This window comes from Tamandua tetradactyla, chromosome 1 (assembly GCF_023851605.1).
Source record: "Tamandua tetradactyla isolate mTamTet1 chromosome 1, mTamTet1.pri, whole genome shotgun sequence".
NCBI lineage: Eukaryota > Metazoa > Chordata > Mammalia > Pilosa > Myrmecophagidae > Tamandua > Tamandua tetradactyla.
The window spans coordinates 163,019,511-163,040,656 of NC_135327.1; the positions used below are offsets into that span (position 1 = coordinate 163,019,511).

At 35.3% G+C, this 21,146-nt stretch overlaps 1 protein-coding gene across 15 annotated transcripts in view; it reads right to left on the reverse strand.

Annotated features, from left to right (window-relative positions):
• Window positions 1-21,146, reverse strand: part of CADPS2 (calcium dependent secretion activator 2) — a 617,203-nt gene that overhangs the window by 57,690 nt on the left and 538,367 nt on the right. For 11 of the 15 annotated variants that reach the window (XM_077119348.1, XM_077119865.1, XM_077119402.1 and 8 more), the window contains 4 exons: window positions 10,513-10,654; window positions 2,866-3,021; window positions 1,348-1,495; window positions 635-649 (listed from right to left, as the gene is read on the reverse strand). In XM_077119348.1, coding sequence (XP_076975463.1) covers window positions 635-649; window positions 1,348-1,495; window positions 2,866-3,021; window positions 10,513-10,654 — 461 coding nt within the window. Of the gene's footprint in view, window positions 1-634; window positions 650-1,347; window positions 1,496-2,865; window positions 3,022-10,267; window positions 10,388-10,512; window positions 10,655-21,146 lie in introns of all 15 variants that reach the window. The other 4 variants (XM_077119365.1, XM_077119482.1, XM_077119528.1 and 1 more) reach the window with 2 other exon arrangements.

A 21,146-nucleotide genomic window follows, 5' to 3' on the forward strand; every position in this document is an offset into this window, starting at 1 on the left:
AGAGAGAGGAGACCTCATGCCCCAGCCCCTTCCTCGTCTCGGACGATGGGTCTTTAGCAGGCTGTGAGTGGGAGGAAAGACTGCATCACTGGCGGGTTTGTATCTCATTGAAATCCAGAATCGGGTTCTTCTACATGAAGCGAACCTGAGTGGGGTCCCCTGGTCCAAGGATTTAGGAGCAGCCTGACGTATGTCACCTGAAGTGGCAAAGTCTAAATTCTTCTGGTGTTAATGAAGGCATATAATCGTATAAATACGAACATCTTGAAAATGCTAATATTCAGTCTGCTTCTAAACTCTTTCAGAATTTAATTTAAAGGAAGGTGAATTAATTTGATTTTAAATAGTTTTATCTTTAAAAATGTAAGGGTAGTTTTCAAATCGTTTAGCCTAACAGAGAAGAAATATGCCCCTTGACATAATTTAAGACGTAAGTATTTACATATGTTTTATTAGGTCTCTGGGCTATTGCTATGCTATGGTAAACTGTTAGTCTTAGACACACAAATAGAAGCCAAAAACCTGAGAATCGAATTACTTATATAATTTTATTTTGAAAAGATGAAAATAAAAAATAAATATTTGCAAAAGTAATTCAGATGAAAATGTGCTTTTACAAAAAATTGAGACTTACCCATTGACTATCAAACTGGATCATGCCATGGGGTGAAAATAGACAATGAAACAAAGGAAAAACAAAGAAATGATGAAAAAATAATTATGATGAAATAAAAGGCAACACAGTGTCAACTTAGATAATCTAAGAAAAATTGATTCATTTTCACCCGAACACCTCTCTCTAGAAAAATAAACTATGGGATAAAATAAAACAGCATTGCTGATTTAAAACCAAACAAAACACAAATCAAATTAAAACAATGGAATATTTACTAATGAGAACTAGGCCTAGTTTTCAAGTATGTTTCTACCTGATCTTGAACAAATGGAAAATTTGTATTTCATATGCTAGTTTTTGTGGCTTGCTTTTATGGATGCAAACTCTGGATACTTTAGATTTGTATAAACAAAGCAGGTAGCTTTCTAGCTTTTTAATTTGCTTGTAAAAAGCAAGGTTTATGTAAATACACAACACCTAGGCTGCTAAAGGTATATCTGAAATTCATTGGCTACATGTAAAATGTAGGAGAGTCTTCATAATAAAAAAGATGAAACTGACATGAGCAAAGTATAGTGGGAATTAAATTGTCATAGAAAAGAAAAAATCAAACAATTGGTGTTTGAGAACTTGATCTTTTAAAATCCAATCAAATGGGTACCTTCTGGAAATAGCATCTTCCTCTGCCAGGGTACCCTGTGCTTCATATCTAAATGTGACACTTCACTTACCTCTTGTCCTCCATCCAGGGCACAGAGTTTGGTGCTTTGCTTTTTGGCATCGACTAACACATTAAACATTGTACACACTGAAGCTGGAATGCGCAAGTCAGTTGTTTTGCTTGCCTTCTGGAGCTTGAGTTCAAATGCAGTTCTTGTTCTATTCATTAAAACATGAATTCTGAGTAAGACATTATGACATATGTCCCACTTGATTTGTAAAAGTGAAAACAACACTACACATGCTAATTTAAAACATGCAAATAAGGGGTGAGATGTGTGACTGTGCTTGGGAGTGTGGGGGAGGGAGTGAGATGCTCTTCTCTTCAGGTGTCTTATATCAAAAACCAGACTGTGATATTTTATATTAACTATAGTCACTCACACCACAGCTCTACCCAAATGAAGTTAATTGTTATATTCAGCATATCACATTTAATGGAAAAACTCATAATTTCATATAGCTGCTTGAATTAATTTCCAAACAGAAAAATATCATGCTTTTCTGTATTAAAGTAGAACAAATTTCAAATCAGCAAAAGTATGGAAACTCCAAAGCATCACAATTAATATGCCACTGAGAATGTGTAATTCTTTTATACTTAGGTTCTCCTTCAGATACTCAAAGTTGCACTTAGGTTTTGAAAGAAACTGCTTAACAGAGATTTGGAAATAATTTTGCTAAAGTATTAAAAAAAATATCTACAGACTTGAGACATCAGAATCTCAGATGACAAACACAATTTTTTCTTAACATTAAAGAATCAAATTTATAGCCTTGCCTTATAAGACCATTAAATATTCTTCTAAAGACTGGATTTTCTCAGTTTAAAGAATTTGGGATTTATACAATTGCTTCAACCAATATTTGTCTGTTATTCCAATATGTGGCCCCACATTGTTTTTGACATAGCATGAGCACAGACAAAGGAAAAAACAATGCTTGTTCAATTAGAATGTAATGCTGGTTTTGTAAGAACTATTAAAAAATGAAAGCATATTTGGAAGGATCCAATGCTTCATTATGGTTTTCTGGTTAAGTTCTGAAAAATGCAGATGGGTACCTGAAGTCATCTGATGTGGCTAGAACATACCAGAAAGCAGTGAGTAGTCCCAGAACAATTGATGGTGCTGACATTTTGAGTTTACCATGCCATTTTTCTGCACAGACACAGTACATAATGCATAAAGTACTTAACAGACCTTTTCCATATGTCTCAGGAGTATTAACTTGAGAATTTAAAGAACAGTATTCCCAGAGAGATAATAAGTACAACAGAAATGATTAATATGGTATGGGTGCTACTGATGACGGCAGCAGTTGAGAGACCTGAAAAAAGTATCAGGCCAATTCTGAACATTTTATCGACTACATGGATCCCCAATATTTAGGTCAGGGAACTCAATGCCCATTAAAATCTGGAATAATTACACATATTGAAATCCTGTGATAATTATGCAACAAGTACGTGGTGAAAACTGGTATTTTGGGTGCCAGCATACTAAGCAGCAACTTGAAAATATGTCTACCTTTTGACACAGGCCTCTATCATATCACTGGCCATTAGTTTAAGTCTTTGCTCTAAGTGGTGGGCAAATTCTTGTTCTGGCCAGTGTAGGTCAAAGACAAACATTTGAAGTGCATCAAGTTTCCAAAAAAGGTCTTCTGATGTTGCGGAGCCATTGCTAGAAAAAAAAAAAGGAAACATGAGGAACATCATGAACTTCCACTGTTAACTATGTGGATTACCAGTATATCGTTTTCTTCCATATCAATTGCCATCTTGAAGAAATACCACATAAAATCTCTAGTGAGGGTGGGTCACGGTGGCTCAGCAGGCAGAGTTCTCGCCTGCCAAGCCGGAGACCCGGTTCGATTTCCAGTGCCTGCCCATGTTAAAAAAAAAAAAACAAAAAAACTCTAGTGGGCCAATATTTTCTTTGTTCAGTAGGCTAATTCTTCTTTTGTACTTCATCTTAAGTAATAAGGCAAATAAAATAGAAATAATTATTTTAAGATTTCAAAAAAGGGGAAAATGGACAAGGATATTTATTAAGGAAAAGAAATAAAAATTAAAAAAATTATTTTAAATATTTCTTACTAATCTCTAGGATAAAGATAAATATATAGATATTCCCTCTTTAAAATTCAAATCAGAAAAGTGTTTTATACAGTATAATCCATATGAAAACAACTAGTAGTTTTATTCTTTTACTTTTGCATACATGCCTCTGTCATCAACATGGTTTCTGTCTGCAAATATGTAGCTTACAGGGTCTGTAGAATTTCTCAATAATAGGTAAATGTGAAACAGGGAATGGAAATTAAACTAATCTCAGAGGCTGGGTAGGGAAGCAAAACGAATTTTTATTTTGAAATGCTTTGTCTTTTCTAGCTCATTTTATTTTTTAAAAAAAATTTTATTGATACAATGTACAAGCACATACATTCTTAACATACAAACATTCCATGCATGGTATACAATCAATGGCTCACAATGTCATCACATAGTTGTATATTCATCACCATGATTGTTTTTTTTAATTAATAAAACCAATCAACATACAATATGAACATTTTTATCACATAGTTGTATATTCATCATCATGATCATTTCATAGAACATTTGCATCAATTCAGAAAAAGAAAAAAAAAACAGAAAAAAATTCATACATACCATACCCCTTACCCCTCCCTTTCATTGATCACTAGCATTTCAATCTATTAAATTTATTTTAACGTTTGTTCCCCCTATTATTTATTTATTTTTAATCCATATGTTTTACTCATCTGTCCATAAGGTAGATAAAAGAAGCATCAGACACAGGTTTTCACAATCACACAGCCACATTGTGAAAGCTATACCGTTATACAATCATCTTCAAAAAACATGGCTACTGGAACACAGCTCTACATTTTCAGGCAGTTCCCTCCAGCCCCTCTGTTATACCTTAACTAAAAAGGTGATATCTATTTAATGTGTAAGAATAACCTCCAGGATAACCTCACAACTCTGTTTGGAATCTCTCAGCCATTGACACTTTATTTTGTCTCATTTCTCTCTTCCCCCTTTTCTCAATCCCTTGGTGCTGAGTCTCAGCTCATTCTAGGATTTCTGTCCCACGTTGCCAGGAAGGTCCAAACCCCTGGGAGTCATGTTCCACGTAGAGAGGGAGAGGGCAGTAAGTTTGCTTGTCATGTTGGCTGAGAGAGAGGCCACATCTAAGCAACAAAAGAGGTTCTCTTGGGGGATGACTCTTAGGTCTAATTTTAAGTAGGCTTAGCCTACCCTTTGTGGAGTTAGGTTTCAGATGAACAAACCCGAAGATTGGGGGCTCAGTCTATTGCTTTGGTTGTCCCCACTGCTTGTGAGAATATTAAGAATTCTCCACTTGGGGAAGTTGAATTTTCCCCTTTGTCACCTTTTCCCCAAGGGGACTTTGCAAATACTTTTTTATCCACTGTTTAAATCCTTCTGGGATTTATTGAGGCATCACTCTGGACAAACCTATAAAATCTCATGCCCTACTGAAAGGTCCCATGTACTTATGGTGTTCAATTGAGCTGTCTACATAAGTTATATTAGAAAATGTACTAGTCGAAATATAAATTTTGTAACAAATGAACATTTTTTGCTTTAGTCTCACACATAAGTTAAAGTTTTAAAATATTAATTACCATCTATTTTCAACACCCTGCATTATTGACATTCCTTTGTTCTTCCTCATTCTAGCTCATCTTTAAACACAACTTATTACAAGGTATGGTCTAACATGATAATGACACTTAGGGTATTCTGGAGTTGGAGCAAAATTATGCATTTCTGGTCCTTATATTTAACTGTGGGACCAAGGTTTGCCATGCATTCACTACAACGGTAAACTTAATGTAGGGGACTGTATTTTCTCACCATGTATGAAGGTAATATGTATCATATTTTTGTTTAAATGTTTAAACAAATGTTTAAAAAATAAACATATACTATTTGGGCAAAAAGATATTGCCATTACTTTGCATTCTGCAATTATGTAACCTAATTGGGAAACAAATGTTTTGAAAGTAAAATATTTCTGCACTAAAACATATTGAACCCTTGATACTGTGTCAAACTTTGGGGACATCCAAAGTAATAGGCCATGCCCTCAATCATGAGGCTTCCTCTTGTGAAGCTTATATAGGTAGCATAGAAGCTTAGGTTTCCTATAGGCATGCCTAAGAGTTACTTATGGAGGATCTCTGTTGTTGCTCAGATGCAGACTCAGTCTCTCTAAACCCAACTCTGCAAATGAAATCACTGTCCTCCCCCTTTGTAGGACATGATATCCAGGGGTCAAAGTCTCCCTGGCGACATGGGAGAGGACTCCAAGGAATGAATCCAGACCTGGCACTGTGGGATCAACAATTCCATTCTGACCAAATGAGGGAAAAGAGGTGTAATTAATAAAGTATCAGTGGCAAAGAGAGTTCAAATAGAGCCGAGAGGCTACTCTGGAGGTTACTCTTATGCAAGCTTCCTTGCTACCTACCATAACCTGTCAACCCCCAACCAGAACCATTCCAGTCAATCCTAAAGAACACCTAGGGCAATTAATAAGATTCCACAAGGGTTCCAGGCACTAGAGTAACTTGCCAGAAACCTTCAACCTCCAGATGGGCCCCTGGTCCAAATAAGTCCTGAAACCTAGCCCAGCCTCTCCAGAACATCAGATGGTTTCATCTCCCTACCCCATTAGTGAAAGACTCTTCCAATACAAAAAATTTAGAATTGCCATAGCCCAAACAACCCCAATGAGAGGTATGGAAAGATCAAAGGTGATGGTGGAATTATACATAGAAGATAGGATTTTACAAATGAATATGAATGCTGAATCGCTAAATTGGTATCTGTTTTAGTCTCTAGTATTTTAGAGCAGCTAGAAGTAAAAATCTAAAATTGTGAAATTGTAACCCACATCAAAGTCTGAAATATGTTCTACAACTAATTGTGGTGCTGTGCTTGAAAAGTTATAGCTTTTTTTGTATTTATTTTTCACAAAAAAGAAGGGAAAAAAGTCAATTGTGATAACAAAAAAGTATTTAAGCCTTCTAGCCTCCTATATTGTGGAGCAACTAGAAGGAAAAATATGAGAGGATTGTATGGTAGCCCATGACAAACTCTGGGATCTATCCTGTAACCACTTTTTGAAGAGTGCTTTGAAAACTATTGCTATTTAAAAAAAAAAGTATTGAAACTTAGTTGTAAAAGTGAATAAGAAAAGCAGGGCCACAGTGGCTCAGCAGGCAGGAATGCTTGCCTGCGATGCCAGAGGACCTGGGTTCGATTCCCGGTGCCTGCCCATGTAAAAAAAAAAATGTGAATAAGAAAGGCAAAAAAAAGCTGCTATAAGATACATTTGTTCTCAGCTTCACAATAAGTACTTAACACTACTAACCAAAAATCGATACTTTCAGTGTCCAACAGAAAATTAAAGAAATCAAATAAATTCAAATTTAGCACAAGGGCATGGTTGAAAACATACAAAACGTACAAAACATAAAATTGTTTAGCTAAATATATCTTAGTTAACTAGCTTAAAAAAAGCTCTTGCTCTGGTTAATTAAAAGCTTATTTCTGTCCCCCCACTTTGCCTCAGCCCCACTGCCAACTTGCTTTCCTTCTCCCATTCTGCCAATAATTCCTCGTGATTCCTTGTCTAGCCAAGATGTCCTTAGAGTTTTGCTCTCAAGGGACCAATCACAGCAAAGCACTGAACACTACATATAGAATGTTATTCACTGAATATTTCCAACTTTAAAGGTCAATGCTCCAAATGTACCAATAAACAAAAGAAACAGACAACACCATGCTGACACTCCTGCAGAAAATGTTTGAAAAAATACTACATTTCTCCTTCTTGCCACATGTATGATAAATGTAAGACAAAAAATGGCCAAGCAAAATGCACCTATACACCCATAGTGTCCAATTTGGCAGATTAGAGGACCTATGTTTTAAGAATAGTTGAGTATAATTGGCAGAGAAATAAATCGACTACTTACAATATTTTATTCTGAAGAAACAGAAGTGAGGTAACTTTTGAAATACATATATATTCTTTAATACAATACAACAGCAACAACCAAAAAGCATCATGAAAACAAAATCCCAAATTGCAAAGGCAGAATTCTATTTAAAAATGGACTTTCTCATAATATATGGCAGTCAAATCGTTACAGAAAATTTGGATATATTTTTCTTCCTTTTTTTAATGCTATGGTAAAATTCTGAACAATAAATATGCTTAATTTGGAATATAATTAAGATAATACGTGTTTGCCATAATTAAATAGATAGATGATAAAATATAAATAGGTTTTCTCTGGAGCCAGTGCGTATAACCTGAAATTTATTTAGAACCTTTTCATTTTAAAATTATTTCTAATCAGCAACTTATTTCTGAAGGCATAATAACAGCTCAAAGAATTCAAATGTGATTAGTGGACTCTGCAATTAAGTCCATAAAAATGCCAGCAGGAAACTTACCTTACTGGCATTCATTTTTAGAGCTAAAAAACACAGAATGAGAATTCTATATAAACAGGGACACCTCTTAAGATAATTTACATGTTAGGAGGTAGGGATATATCTTCAAACCTATGTTTACTTTGATATTACCTCTTTTCACTTAATCAGTAGTTGTACTTTTAAAAAAAATTCTTTAGTATGGGTACTTTTAATTCCTTATATTTGAAATGGAAATACTCCTTGCTATGTTATGTTTCATAACAAAACTTCCTTTAAAAAACAAACTGCAGTAACATCATAACATTATGAGTGATTCTGGACATTTGACAGAAAGCCTAATATTGAAACTTTGTCAGGGAAAGATAATAGTGACTAACTTGTAAAACATGTTTTTTATTTATCTGGAATAGTAAAAATACAAGCGCTTTGTTCACCAAACCACAATTTGTTGATGATTCCTGTCCTGAGATACAGGTCATTTTAAAAAAGGGGCCCAGGCTAATGAGGGATTCAGGGTTTATACAAGCCCAAGGCTAATGGGATGGTAATGACAAAAAACCTAAAGTTTACAGGGTGATGTTCACAGTAGTGCTTTTGGCTAAAATTAAGTGTGTTAAATAGAGGAGGAATGAGGAAGCAGAGGAGTCAACAGTAAGAAGAAATACAAATAAAAATAATAAACTTAGCAAGGTTCATTACCCTTCCTAGGTGATTTTTGCATACACACAGATAGCACTCCACACAACATAAGGGCCCACAGCATTTGCTTCTGAGAAATAAGATTCACATGTAACATAATATCTTATTATTGTAATTACTATGAGTACAATGATGATGTGCAACTTGGACAAAAAATGCTGAACTATTTCGCAAGTATTCGTTCTCTTTCTTTTCTCAATTGTCTGCATTCTTGATTGGGATTAGATTTGACAGCTGGTGAGAGGGTAGGTAGAAAGGGTGCTGGACAAGTTCTTAACCATTATGTTCTTCTTGAAGAAGAAATTAGCGATAGGCCCTAGGGCTTTGAGGTTAAACAAATCTGGGTTCAAATCCAGACTCTGTCACTTACTTGCTGTGAGACATTGGACAAGTTTCTTAAATTCTTTGTGCCTTAGTTTCCTTAACTGTAAAATGGGGATAATGACCCTTACCTCACAGGTTGTTATAAAGATTAATGAGATAAAGGACTTGGCATTATGCTTGGAATACAGTAAATTCTTACTAAATGGTAGCTATTTTTCTTCTTTTTCTGATTATCATTCTCTCTAGTTGACCTTATATAAGATTTTGGGCAAAGCATGTAACTGCCTGTCTGAGTTTCCCCACTTGTAATTCAGGACACTTACTAAGTTCAGTTGATTACTGTGAGGCTCACAGTTTTAGAAACTATACAGTTATAAATAATAATGATGATAAGGAAGATAGTAATAATAACAGTAGTAATAATCATTTATTGAGAACCTAGGATGTGTCAGGCACTTTCCATGCAGTGTGTCTTTTTAATCTGCACCCTCCCATATGTCATGAAATTAAGCATTATAACTATTAACTCTTTTTTTTTGGTATGGGCAGGCACTGGGAATTGAACCCGGGTTTCTGGCATGGCAGGTGAGGATTCTGCCACTGAGCCACCGTCACACCACCCTACAACTACTGACTTTTTTAGAGTTGAGGAAACTGAGGCTAAAAAATATTGACCATTAATAAATTAGGATCCAAATTCACACCTGATCAACTCCAAAGACCACATGTTTTTCACTTTAATAACTGTTATTTACTAAGTCTGTAATAGGCAGGCTGATCACTATATAGAGTTAATAACTGTGGCTTTTAATGAGAAAGATTATGTAAAAGTAATAAGGAGTAACAACTGATATATGAAAGGGACAAAAGAAATTACCGGTGTTGTTAAATAAAGAATAACCCCTTCCTTGCAAGATTCAATAATATTTCTTTAAAGCTGAGACCACCACTATCACAGATACATAAAAAGATTATATTGTTGAAACTGTTCTCACAATGGTTTTCTACATGCACAATATTTAGTCTTGTGGGAAGTTACCGAAGCTGGAGGGGACTATGAAGCCCAGAAATACTGTTTCCCATATTTGCTGGCTAAATACAGAGACCTCTCGTTATGCCATTTATGGCAGAATCTACAACCTGGGTCAAAAAGTAATCCCCACCCTTCTGATTGCAATATGAACTAATTATATCAGTTTTTTTTTCATCCTACATAATTCGGTACCAATATGCTAAGCTTAGCTTACTCGCTTAAAAAAACTCAAACACATAAAACCAAAGCACAGTATTCCTCAACCAGCGATGACAAATGCCATGCAATCTAAACACATCTGCACAGAACACAGCCTAGCTCATGCACTAAGTGCTAACACGCCACTAGGAAATAAGTGAGGGATACACACGTGGACTCATATAAAGTAGCCATCCACGAAGGAGTAGAAAAGCTAGGGATCTGTGGAAGATTAAGAGGCAGACTTGCAACTTTTGGAAGAGCTACATTGGGAAGGCTGTTGGCGATATTCCTGTAAAGAAACAAACAACGTGGGAAGGGACCACCATAAGCAATAACTAAAGATGGCCATGTGTCAAGTTATACGGTTAGTACCGAAGAGGCAGAAGCTCTATGGACACTAGGCAAGATACCTACTTGACAGGCTGCCATGTCTCTTGCTCAAAACCTCTGTGAATTGACTGGGCGATGGAGGACTCCATGAGATCGACGTAGCGGACAACCAAGGGCACAAAGGTTTCTTGCAAGTGTTTGTGAAATTTTCCGTTACATAAAAGTGCTGAAATAGCCAAGCAGAAACAGAGGGATAATATCAGGCATTTGGAAAATATGGGTTCAAAAAAAAAAGTTTCCTGAAAGAGTCCAAGAACTGATAAAATACAGATGAGAATAGATCTTGCTCCTCAAATTGAATATCATATCACGGAAATTGGTGATATGTGGCTGTCAAAAACACGAACAGATTACATCCCTGTAAAATGTGCCTGGAAGGTAGTTTGCTTTCACTTTCTGCGGTGTAACACAAAAGGAGATACAAAGGAGCTGCCAGTTACCAACAAATGCAAATGCAACAATTAAGCAAAGTTATAATCTCTGTGCTATGCTGTGAATCACTTACGAGCTAAACCTATATATTCTAAGAGCTAAGCATGTTCACTTTAAAGAGCTATGCTTATTTAATTTATAAGGATGGTGACTATGGCTTCTGGAAAGTCTGATTCATCAACTCTCAAGTTATTTGCAGATCTTCTCTTTAGTCATTCAATTTTCATATTTGTATTTAAAAACAATCAGTACATCACATGCATTTTTCAGTTTTCCATATGTCCTTAATGAATTGGAGTGTCGAACATCCTACCTAAAGCAGTGTCTGAGAATTTGTGTGCTACCGGGACAGGAATGCTAGACAAAAAGCATGTATCTCATCAGGAGAGGGATGCTTTCCAGGCATAAGACACAATTTTATTAACACATAGTTGACCATGTACCTAGGTTGCACCATGAAAGAATACAGAATGCATAGGAAAATACTAAGTAGATATGAAGTAATATTCAATAAAGAATCTGTAAGTAAATTTTTTGGATGATAGTTCTATAGCTTGTAAATACTTTTCAAGTAAACACATCCGAGACCCAGTTCTGACCTTTTGCTGACTGTCCAAGTGAAAACATGTTCAGAAAAGCTATTTCTGAAGTGCTGATGACAGGAGAGCTATCCTAGGAAGGTTTGGAGGGAAGGGTTCCAGGAGAGGGAATAGTTAGCACAAAGACTCTAGGGAGGCATTAAGCCCTTAGGCTTATAGAAGGAAGAGGAGGCCAGTGTGGCTGGAGCAGAGCAAGGAAGGGGAACGAACAATCTAAGGTGAGGACACAATTGGAGGACATGGTGAGGGGTGTGCTTTTTATTGAAAGCTACAGCAGTCATTTTTTTATTATTTTTAAGTAGACAAGTGACAATGTATGATCTCTCTGGCAGCTATACGGAAAATGGAGTGGGTGGCCCAGGGCAGAAGCAGAGAGGAAAGTTAGTGTTCAATCTTTTACTGCAATAGACCAGGTAAAGGGGGATGGTGGCTTGAACTAGGGTGGAAGAGGTGAAGATGGAACACAATCCCTCCGTCATTTCATTCAATTTTGTGGACTTTAATGGCTGTATATGCTTATAGTTACTAGAGCTAATTTATAGCAACTCCAATTGTATTGTTTCATAAAATATTCAGATATTTAAATATGCCAAATTTCTACTTTATCTTCTTTAGGACAAAAGAATTTAGGTGAAAGCCTAAATAGTATCTTGACACGTGGGTAAAATATGCAATACTTACCACAGTGGTGTGTATTTAAAGACATCCACGATTTATAACTTTGATAATGATTCTGAAATTTGTCAGAGGCTGGACAACTATAGATAAGTGAAAATGGTTTAGGAAGTAATTCTAAATACAGAAGGAAATACAGTACTGATTTTTCTATCTCTGATATGCTTTAGTATTTTTTATGGTTGGCTATCTATATGCTAAAAGATTTCCCATTAAATTGGGAATGATAATCATGTTTAAAGATAAATGTCTTATTTAGGAGACTAATGTTATCTTAATAATGTTTTCATTAGTACACTGAAAGGAGCTTTATATATTCCTGGAGATTCAGTCATCGAGCTAGAAGGTACGATAGGCCATATAATTCAGGTCCTTTTACCAAGTGCCATCTAAATAAGGATGTTGAACATTAAGGATGAAATATTCTCACTTAAACCATCTAAATGATTGTGGTAGGCAAATTTAAAAACATATACCCAAATCTAAATTTATTGGATCTCTATTTAAGAATACTTCTTTTTCTCCTTTTCTTCCTCTTCCTCCTCATCACTAGTATTTTTGGAGTACCCAAGCACTGTGCTAAATCTTTTATATGCATTCTAGCATTTAGTCATCATAATAACTCTATTTACTATCATTTTATCAATAAAAAACCTAAGGCACAGAACTTAAGATTCTTGCCTAAGGTCTTTAGTCATTAGGCAGTTAAACCAAGTTTAATACCAGACAGTCTTAATTTAAGCCTGTCTTAATTTCCATAGTTTATGATACTACCATCCCTCAATTTAGGTACCATAGCCGCCATCAATGCAACAATCCATCCATCCATCATCTACCTATCCTAACATTAGCACATTACCATATTTTAAGACTTAACATGTAGTCGATTGTTTCAGGTGAAAACAAATCTTACAAATGACAAATGCATTACACCATATCTTAGATAAATTACGTATTTTCAGATTTAGATATTTGATAAACTAGGAATATGAAAAAGTCAAGAGATTGAACAAACTACATGAAAAGAATGGAAAAATGAATTAAAACTGTGAAAATACAGTGTTCTTTTAAGTACAACCTCTATTGAAAGATGAACAGTTTTAACATTGCTATACAGCTAGAGTGTATAAGCTTTTATACATCCTATTAATAAAATATACATAAAATCTTAGATTCCTTATTTTAGTAGGCGCTTTTAAGCATTGCTATTATTTTTAGTTTCATCATGATCAAAATAATTCCAATGTAACAAATTATTATATCTACAAATGTGCAATCTACCTCATCATTTCAAATGCTACTTCTATTACATATTTAGAGGCCACATGTTTGCTATTAAATCATACCTAGTTCATTAAAATGAAGACGTACATAAGGAGTATTACATTCGATTTTGTTATTACACCTTACGATGATTCTAAGATGAATTAGCAGTTGACTCAAATTTAACAGCAGTTGACTCAAATGTACTGCTAACAAGAACTCACTTTCTTTTTAACAATTTGCTAAGTAGCAAATTCTTGATCTTGTTAAACGAACCTGCTTCTCTTCTTATATTTCCATCCTAGCAGTGAAAATAGATTGTCCACCTGATCTATCACTAGGAACCTGCAAGTATCATAGGACTTTCCCTCACTTCCTATATCCAATTAGTAATCAAGACTTGCAAATTTTATATCCTTAATATCTTTCTAAGATGTCCTCTTCCTCTCTTCATCATCACTACTGTTACCCAAGTTCCAGCTCTCTCATCTTGTGCCTTGACAATTGCCATAATTTCCTAACTGGCTTTTAGGCTCCTAATTTAACCTCTACCAATTAATCTTCTCAAAACTGCAAGCAAGAGGAGCTTGCTAAACTATAAAATAAAATGTCACATCCAGAGAGTATGATCTTTTAGTGAATACTACAACAAATTTCAATTGCCTTAGCATTATATGAAAGCCATTCAGGACTTGTCTTAAAACTACCTCTCTGGCTCATTTCTGTTGCCTGACCCCCTTATTTATATGATCTGCCATGATTTTGTGCAAGTATGCACTTACTTTTCAGATGCTTTGCTGAAATCTTCTTTCTGCTGTCCTCTTGCTCAATTGCTGATTGCCCTTGTTTACTTTCTACCCCTGTACAAACTTACACTATGGTCCTTCTTATATTCTACTGTACTTGTTGACATCTCTCTCTTTACCTGTAGGGATGTAAGTTTCTTGAAGTAGGGATTAGGTATGTTTCTGAGTATCCAGCAAAATTGAGAGCAAGTGCTCATAATGTGTGTTGAGGGAATGAATGACCATATATTTGGATATGGTACTATGATTATTACATTATTACTCAGGAGAATATATTAAATGGCAGCTATATACCTGTTGAGGCTTGCATAAGCCCTCATACTTTATTTAGAATATATGCTATTAAATAATACTGTAAAAAGAGACCCTATTTTGACATCTATGTCCGAAATCAGACTGCTAAGAATTCTACTGGACGTAAAGGTTACATATTTTCTCTTAATATAATAAATGTGGAAAAAGGATTTTCCACATTCTCGTCAGTCATCACTTTTGATAGCAAACTACTATAACCTGCAGGATTAAGAGAAAAATGGCAATTTCCTATATTTCTTGAGAATGCCCAAAATCTTGATTTATGGCCAAAAGTTTGCTTATAGTTCAGCTAAGGGTTTCCTTTTAGTTAAAAAATCAAATAATAAAACCCACTGTTCGGTTTTAGAAAATTGTCAGTATTATTTGGTAATTTGAGACAAGAAGAGAGAAGAGGAGAAGAGAGGAAGGGAAAGAGGACTAAAGAGAAAGATAGAAAAGTATGAAGAGGAGAAATGAAGGGAAAATATACAGAAGGAAGAGAGAAAGAAAGAACATTTGGTGTCAAAAGGAAAGACTACAGAAATGCATGCTATACTATACTTGTCTATGTAAATGTATTCTCCTTTTCTCAGTTGCCCATATGCCAGTTTGCATCCCATTTTTATAAAACAGCATCAGAGACCTTCTTTATATGTAGCCCCAGGCATCAGAATATGTTTTCTCCATATGATTTAACAAGGATAGGTTATGATTTGGGGCTGCCACCTGTCCAAATCAAGCCTTTACAAGACATCCATTTCAATGGCTCATTGAAAGAGGTAAGCTCTCAATGTGGCCTCATCCAAAAACACTTCTGAAACTGTACTTGAGCTTTAGGAATAAGAAGAACTGCTCAGAAGGAGTCTCAAAGGTGGCTTACAAGAACACAGTTGGAGGAGCAGCTCCTAATTTGCTGATAAGAAATAATAGTCTTTCCCCAAAGATTCCATGTTTCCATTTGGTAAGAAAATAATGAAGCATCAATGATGTCAAATCCTATGATACAGTTAGAACTGGGAAAAAAGCAAAAGACTTAAAATAAAAGCTAAACTAGGGATGCAGATGTGCCCAATTATTTTGGGCATTCTAATAATTAATAAATTAGTGATTATTTACACACCAAAAAGAGTCTTACATTTACAAAGTACTGGCCATAGGTTTTCAACAGTAAGATCTCAACTGAGAATTAAACTATTATACAATTAATAAAAATTACAGAGACAATACTCGCTGGGTAATATAAGGAATGAGCAGGAAAAAAAAGAATTCATGTATTATTTTTAGGGTAAAATATATTGTTGACTTCTGAGCCCCCAGAATCAAATTTTATACTGACCTCCCCTTCTAATTAGTCAGCATTAGCGGATTACTTGGAAGAATGATTTTTCCCCCTTAAAATTCCAGTTAGGCATTTCAAAAAGAAGTCAGTATTTCGTGACCAGCAAAACCAACTGAACCAACAACAGTAATATCAACAGCACACTTTCCCACAAAACAATAATTATCCAAGGATTACAAATGGTATTAATCCTGAATAATGCAAGCAAAGTGGACTAAGTTATAAAATTAGTAAACATGGGGACACTCCATGTATGTTTGCTAGAACATACAATGAGGATCGTCATCACAGGGAAATATGAATATAGGCTTCAGGAGAAATATCAGGAGGACTATAGCTTCGAACAGCATCATGTAAAGGGAAAAAAACTAACTAACCAACCAAACAAAAACACCCCTAAGATTGAAGAATAGCACCCAGCTAAGAATCTGGCACATTAGGTAGGCACTCAATATATGTCTGCTTATTGAATGAATATCAGTAAAAACACACCGATTAAAGGAAACTCAGAGTATTACATTGAAGTTTAAGTAGAATAGGAAACTCACTGGATTTTATTCTCCCTTTAATTAAGAAATAGATAAGTAATTTCATGTAGCTTGGAATAATTCAAATTATTCCTTTATTAGCATAATAATCTTCTGAAACCTCATCAAGTTCTCACTTTTCCCTGGGGGATCTTGTTAAATACACACACACACACACACACATAAATGCATATTTGTATATCTATAGAGAAAGAGAATGAGTGAGAGATCACTGATGTTTTAATGTTTCTTACATTTTTGGCAATAAATCCCAAAACAACAAATCCAATTTTAAAAGTAAACAAAAAAATTCATAGTGTAGTACATATAATTGAGTTATATGTCTATATCCATTGCATTATTTTTAGTAATATATATGTCTATCTTCTATTAGATTATAGGCTTTTCAAGGGCAGGGTTGTTTTTCATTCATCCATGTATCTGCAAGGTGCCTGGGATTTGTAAATTATAGGCATTCTGCACCTGTTTCTTGCGGAATTAATTTAGGAAAAAAATCAATATAAACATTAACCAAGGCTTAGGGCAAAGATAAACAAAGAAGGCTGTGATCCACATGTCTTTATGAGATTATCTGATATTAAAGCCAAACGGAAAGGTCTGTAATATAACTCCAGTTACACGCATCCTTCTCTTTGGGGTGATGTGCAGCCAAATTTGCCTACGTTAGTGGGGACAACTGAGCATGGCTACAGCATGTTAATAGTCCTTGGGTGTGGGGCTCCTGTTACTCAAGGTTTTCAGGAGTTACAGGTATTTCTGCAAATCTGCTGTGAAGGACACACAGGCATTTTGATGCAGATAATTTTCTTTAAGCCACCGAACTCTAAGAAAATATAAAAAGGAGATTAAATAAGAAAATCTTTATGGAGAAAAGAAAACAAGAGCAGCGCTGTGGAATTCAGCTGAGAATAAAAGCTGATGATGCCCTGCTTTTACATATCTTTTATAACACTGGTCTGCAAAACAAATTCTGATTTGCAATTTTGAATTTAATCAGCTCAGGGGAATGGAAATTCATTCTCACTTTCAGTGTTCATTTCATCATTTGCTAAATGCCTATCTATAAAACTAACCCGGCACATATCCTTGCTATAGTCTGGAAATTATAACCTTTCTACAATTGTTCCTAATAGAAGTATATGGAGATATATCTATCAACACCAATTCGTGAATTTCAGAGGCACAGCTCATTTAAGCACTTGAAGTAAAATAACACACAGGTTGTCAGCCGTCCGTATTTCAAAGCTTGAAGATTAACCTAATACACAATATGGTGACCTAACAGTTCTTCATTTGAAAGAAATCTGAAAAATAATCTCTGATACAGCCTAAGTGCGAGAATAACCCAGCGGGATTTCCACCTCTTCATTTCTTAATGAGTTTTTTGATAATGAGAGGTGACTTTGCCAGTCACTCTGGGCTCTATTATGGCTAATTTGACTCCACTTCACTCTCCTTGTTAATTATTAACACTAGCCTTTTTATCCTCATGAGACCACATTCCAATTTTTCCTTTTTCGATTTTTATGAGCCCATCTTTATGAAGGTGAAAGTCATGGAGAATAGGTTTTCACTTAGTGTAGAGCCCGAGCATTTATTATTTGTTTAGGCAGAGATGCTGTGACATTGATTACACAGCCTGGGTGTTCTTTGGGATGGCTTTAATGTGCTAGCAATGTGAAAAGGCTGTTAATTAAAGAAGAAGCACCGTGGTATTTTTCACTTGGGAATCCGTTCCCAATAGAATGGTCATTTGCCACTTGCTAGCATATCCACAGATTAAAAGGTGACTAGCTCCAAGGGTTTGCCTTTCAATAGTGCTGAAAGAAATGATTTGTGCCATTTGCAGATGTCTTTCATTTGTCGGACGTCGTGATTTGCAGTATCTATTATTGATACGACAGTTGTGGAAAATGGCATGCAACGACAGGCTCTATTTGTACTAGCTTTATAGTCTTTTGGTATCATTTAACCAGCATGCAAATTGCTTCGTTATGAAAACATTTATTTCCCCTCAATTTTAATATATCCCCCTTTCAAAATTGTTTCCTTCAATACCATTTAAAATGATTGCCCATCTAATTATCTCTTTAGTTGGGGGGTGTGGGTCAGGGTTGGAGGAAGCAGGGTGGAGAGACTAGTGGGAGCTAAACAGCAGTCTTTTTTGGACAGAAATGAAAGAGCCAGAGTTTGTTTTCATCATCAGTCTTGCTCTGGGAATCAGTGGGTAAGCCTGTGAGGGGCAGGAGATTGGGGACAGTTGCTAAAATTGTGGTGCAGCTGGTACTCTTCCCACGAGGAAAATTTCATTTCATCTCCAAGGGTTCTTAATGCTAAGACTTTCCCTAATCATGGCTAACTGTAAGCAAAGACACACGCCTCAGACCGAATATTTTTTCCTTTAAAATAGAAACCAAGTACGCTGAATCCCTTTCCCCGCTAATTAGTTCAGGCCCTTTTGTAACATATATACCAAAACAATGTATGTCTTTAGCTGGTCTTTTCTGCATGCCTTAAGTAGTTTTTTCCCTCTGTCCCCCAAATGTGAAGCCCTTGTTTCTCTGAGGTAAAGTTAAAAGTCCAGGATCTCTCCTACCTTTCTTAAAATGACTAGTAATTTACACGTGGCCCCAGAATCTGCTTTTGTTACTGTAGAACAAGACTGAACTGGAGGCCAAGCAGCCAGGTTCCAATTCACCTCTGCCATTAATTCTCTGCAGGTAAGCTCCTGTGCAGGCACATAACCTCTCAGGAATTTAGTTTCCTCAGCAGGAAAATTAAGAGGTTTAAGATTCCTTCCACTCCCCAAAAGATAAATACCTATTTTAAAATTTAAAACATAAAAGTTTTACAACATGATAAAAGAGAGATGGTAAACAACCAGTGGGAACACCTGAATTATTCATTAAAAAAATTCAGTCACAAATACAGAACAAATTCTAACCAATATCTCCACTAGTTTGAGTTCAAATTTTGGAAAAAAAAATTGTAACATCATTCTTTATAAATTATAACCATTTAAAATCTCTATGTTATGAATGGTACACCATGTGTGGGGAAGACACTGGTGTAAATAGGTACCATTATTTAGCAAATTATCTCCCTTTCTAAACCTGGACATTGCAGAGCTCTGGTTAAAGTTCTGTTTAATTGGAATTTGTACTGTAACTATATTTAGACAGTTTAGATCAAACCCAGATCTCCTGCAAGGCAGGTGAGCATTCTACCACTGAACTACCTGTGCACCCCGAGGATATTTATTTTAAGGGGAGCTAGAAAGAGTAGAAATTCTATTTTTACCCATCAGCTTTCCAAAAGGGGAAAACTGGGGACAACTATAGGTTGACATTAAAATTTGAATTGAATTCACCAAATCATCATGTGAATGTTTAAGGAATTTAATAAAACAAACATATCATTATTAATAATGTTCTTCATTATGACCACAGGTGATATTAAAAGCTAGAAAAAAAAATGTTTTTCTACCTGCTGAGATAATACGCTGTGGTCTTGGTTTTGGATGGTAACTTGTGAGTGTGGGCTGAAACTCTCTGCATTCTCTTTCAAATCCCCAGACCACATCCTACTCCCAAGAACAAAAAAAATTATGGCACTGGGGAACTTTTCTATTTACCTCTCTTTATGGAGAAGCTGTTTGTCTCTGAAATAATTGATGTTTTCTAAATCTGTTAATCACTGCAAAATCAAAGCTCAAATCTAGACTTACTTTCCAAACTGATAACAGTCAAAAGAGATGACACTCGAAAGAAATACTTTCATTTTGATTAAGTACTACACAACAAAAGAGCATAAAACAATACTTTATGCATTTAAAAGTAATCAATACTAAAGAAATGGCACAAAACAGGAGAGGAATATGAAGCTTTTGAATTAAATATTAGCAAATCTGACTAAAAATTAAATTTCAGCTTTTCTCACATCAAAAAGTATTCTTCCTGATACAACTTTCATGAAATTATATTTGCAATGCAAGAAATCTTCTTAAAAATGAATATAAAAAGATATTAATTCATTGGAGTTATAGTAGAGAGTCCCCCCAAAATTTCTAAGAAATCTACAAAATGTCTTATTTCCTCTATAAAATAAATTCTAACACAAGTTAAATTTCCATAAAATAAATTCTCACATATGTTTATTAAACAGAAGTTCAATGATGCATCTTTACTAAAGTGCTTGACTATGAACATTAATAAATGCCTCATCTTTGAATAAACCCCCAAATAAACCTAAAATAGGGCCAATTCTTGAGTTTTCATTCAAATAGAGAAAGCAGTATAAGAAATAATCTGCCACTTATTTAGTCTCATTTGATGATAATGCATAACATATGCATTTATTATTATTATTATTTGCTTGGGCAGGCACTGGGAATCAAATGGAGTCTCTGGCATGGCAGGCGAGAATTCTGCACTGAGCCACTATCGCACCACCCATATGCATTTATTTTTAAAGGCAGGTATATTGTTCAACATTTGTCTAAAGATAAAATTAAAAATACTTTGTAATTTCATAACCAGAAAATCAATGATGATAGGAAACTGGGAAAGGAAGAGAGTTACTCAAAGTCTGCTAGCTGGTACTGGGATTCAAACTGGACATCAAAATCTGGCTGAAGATAATTTGCAGAATGAGTGATTCACATATGAATAGCTCAATGCTGGGTTTGTAACTCTGAGAGCAA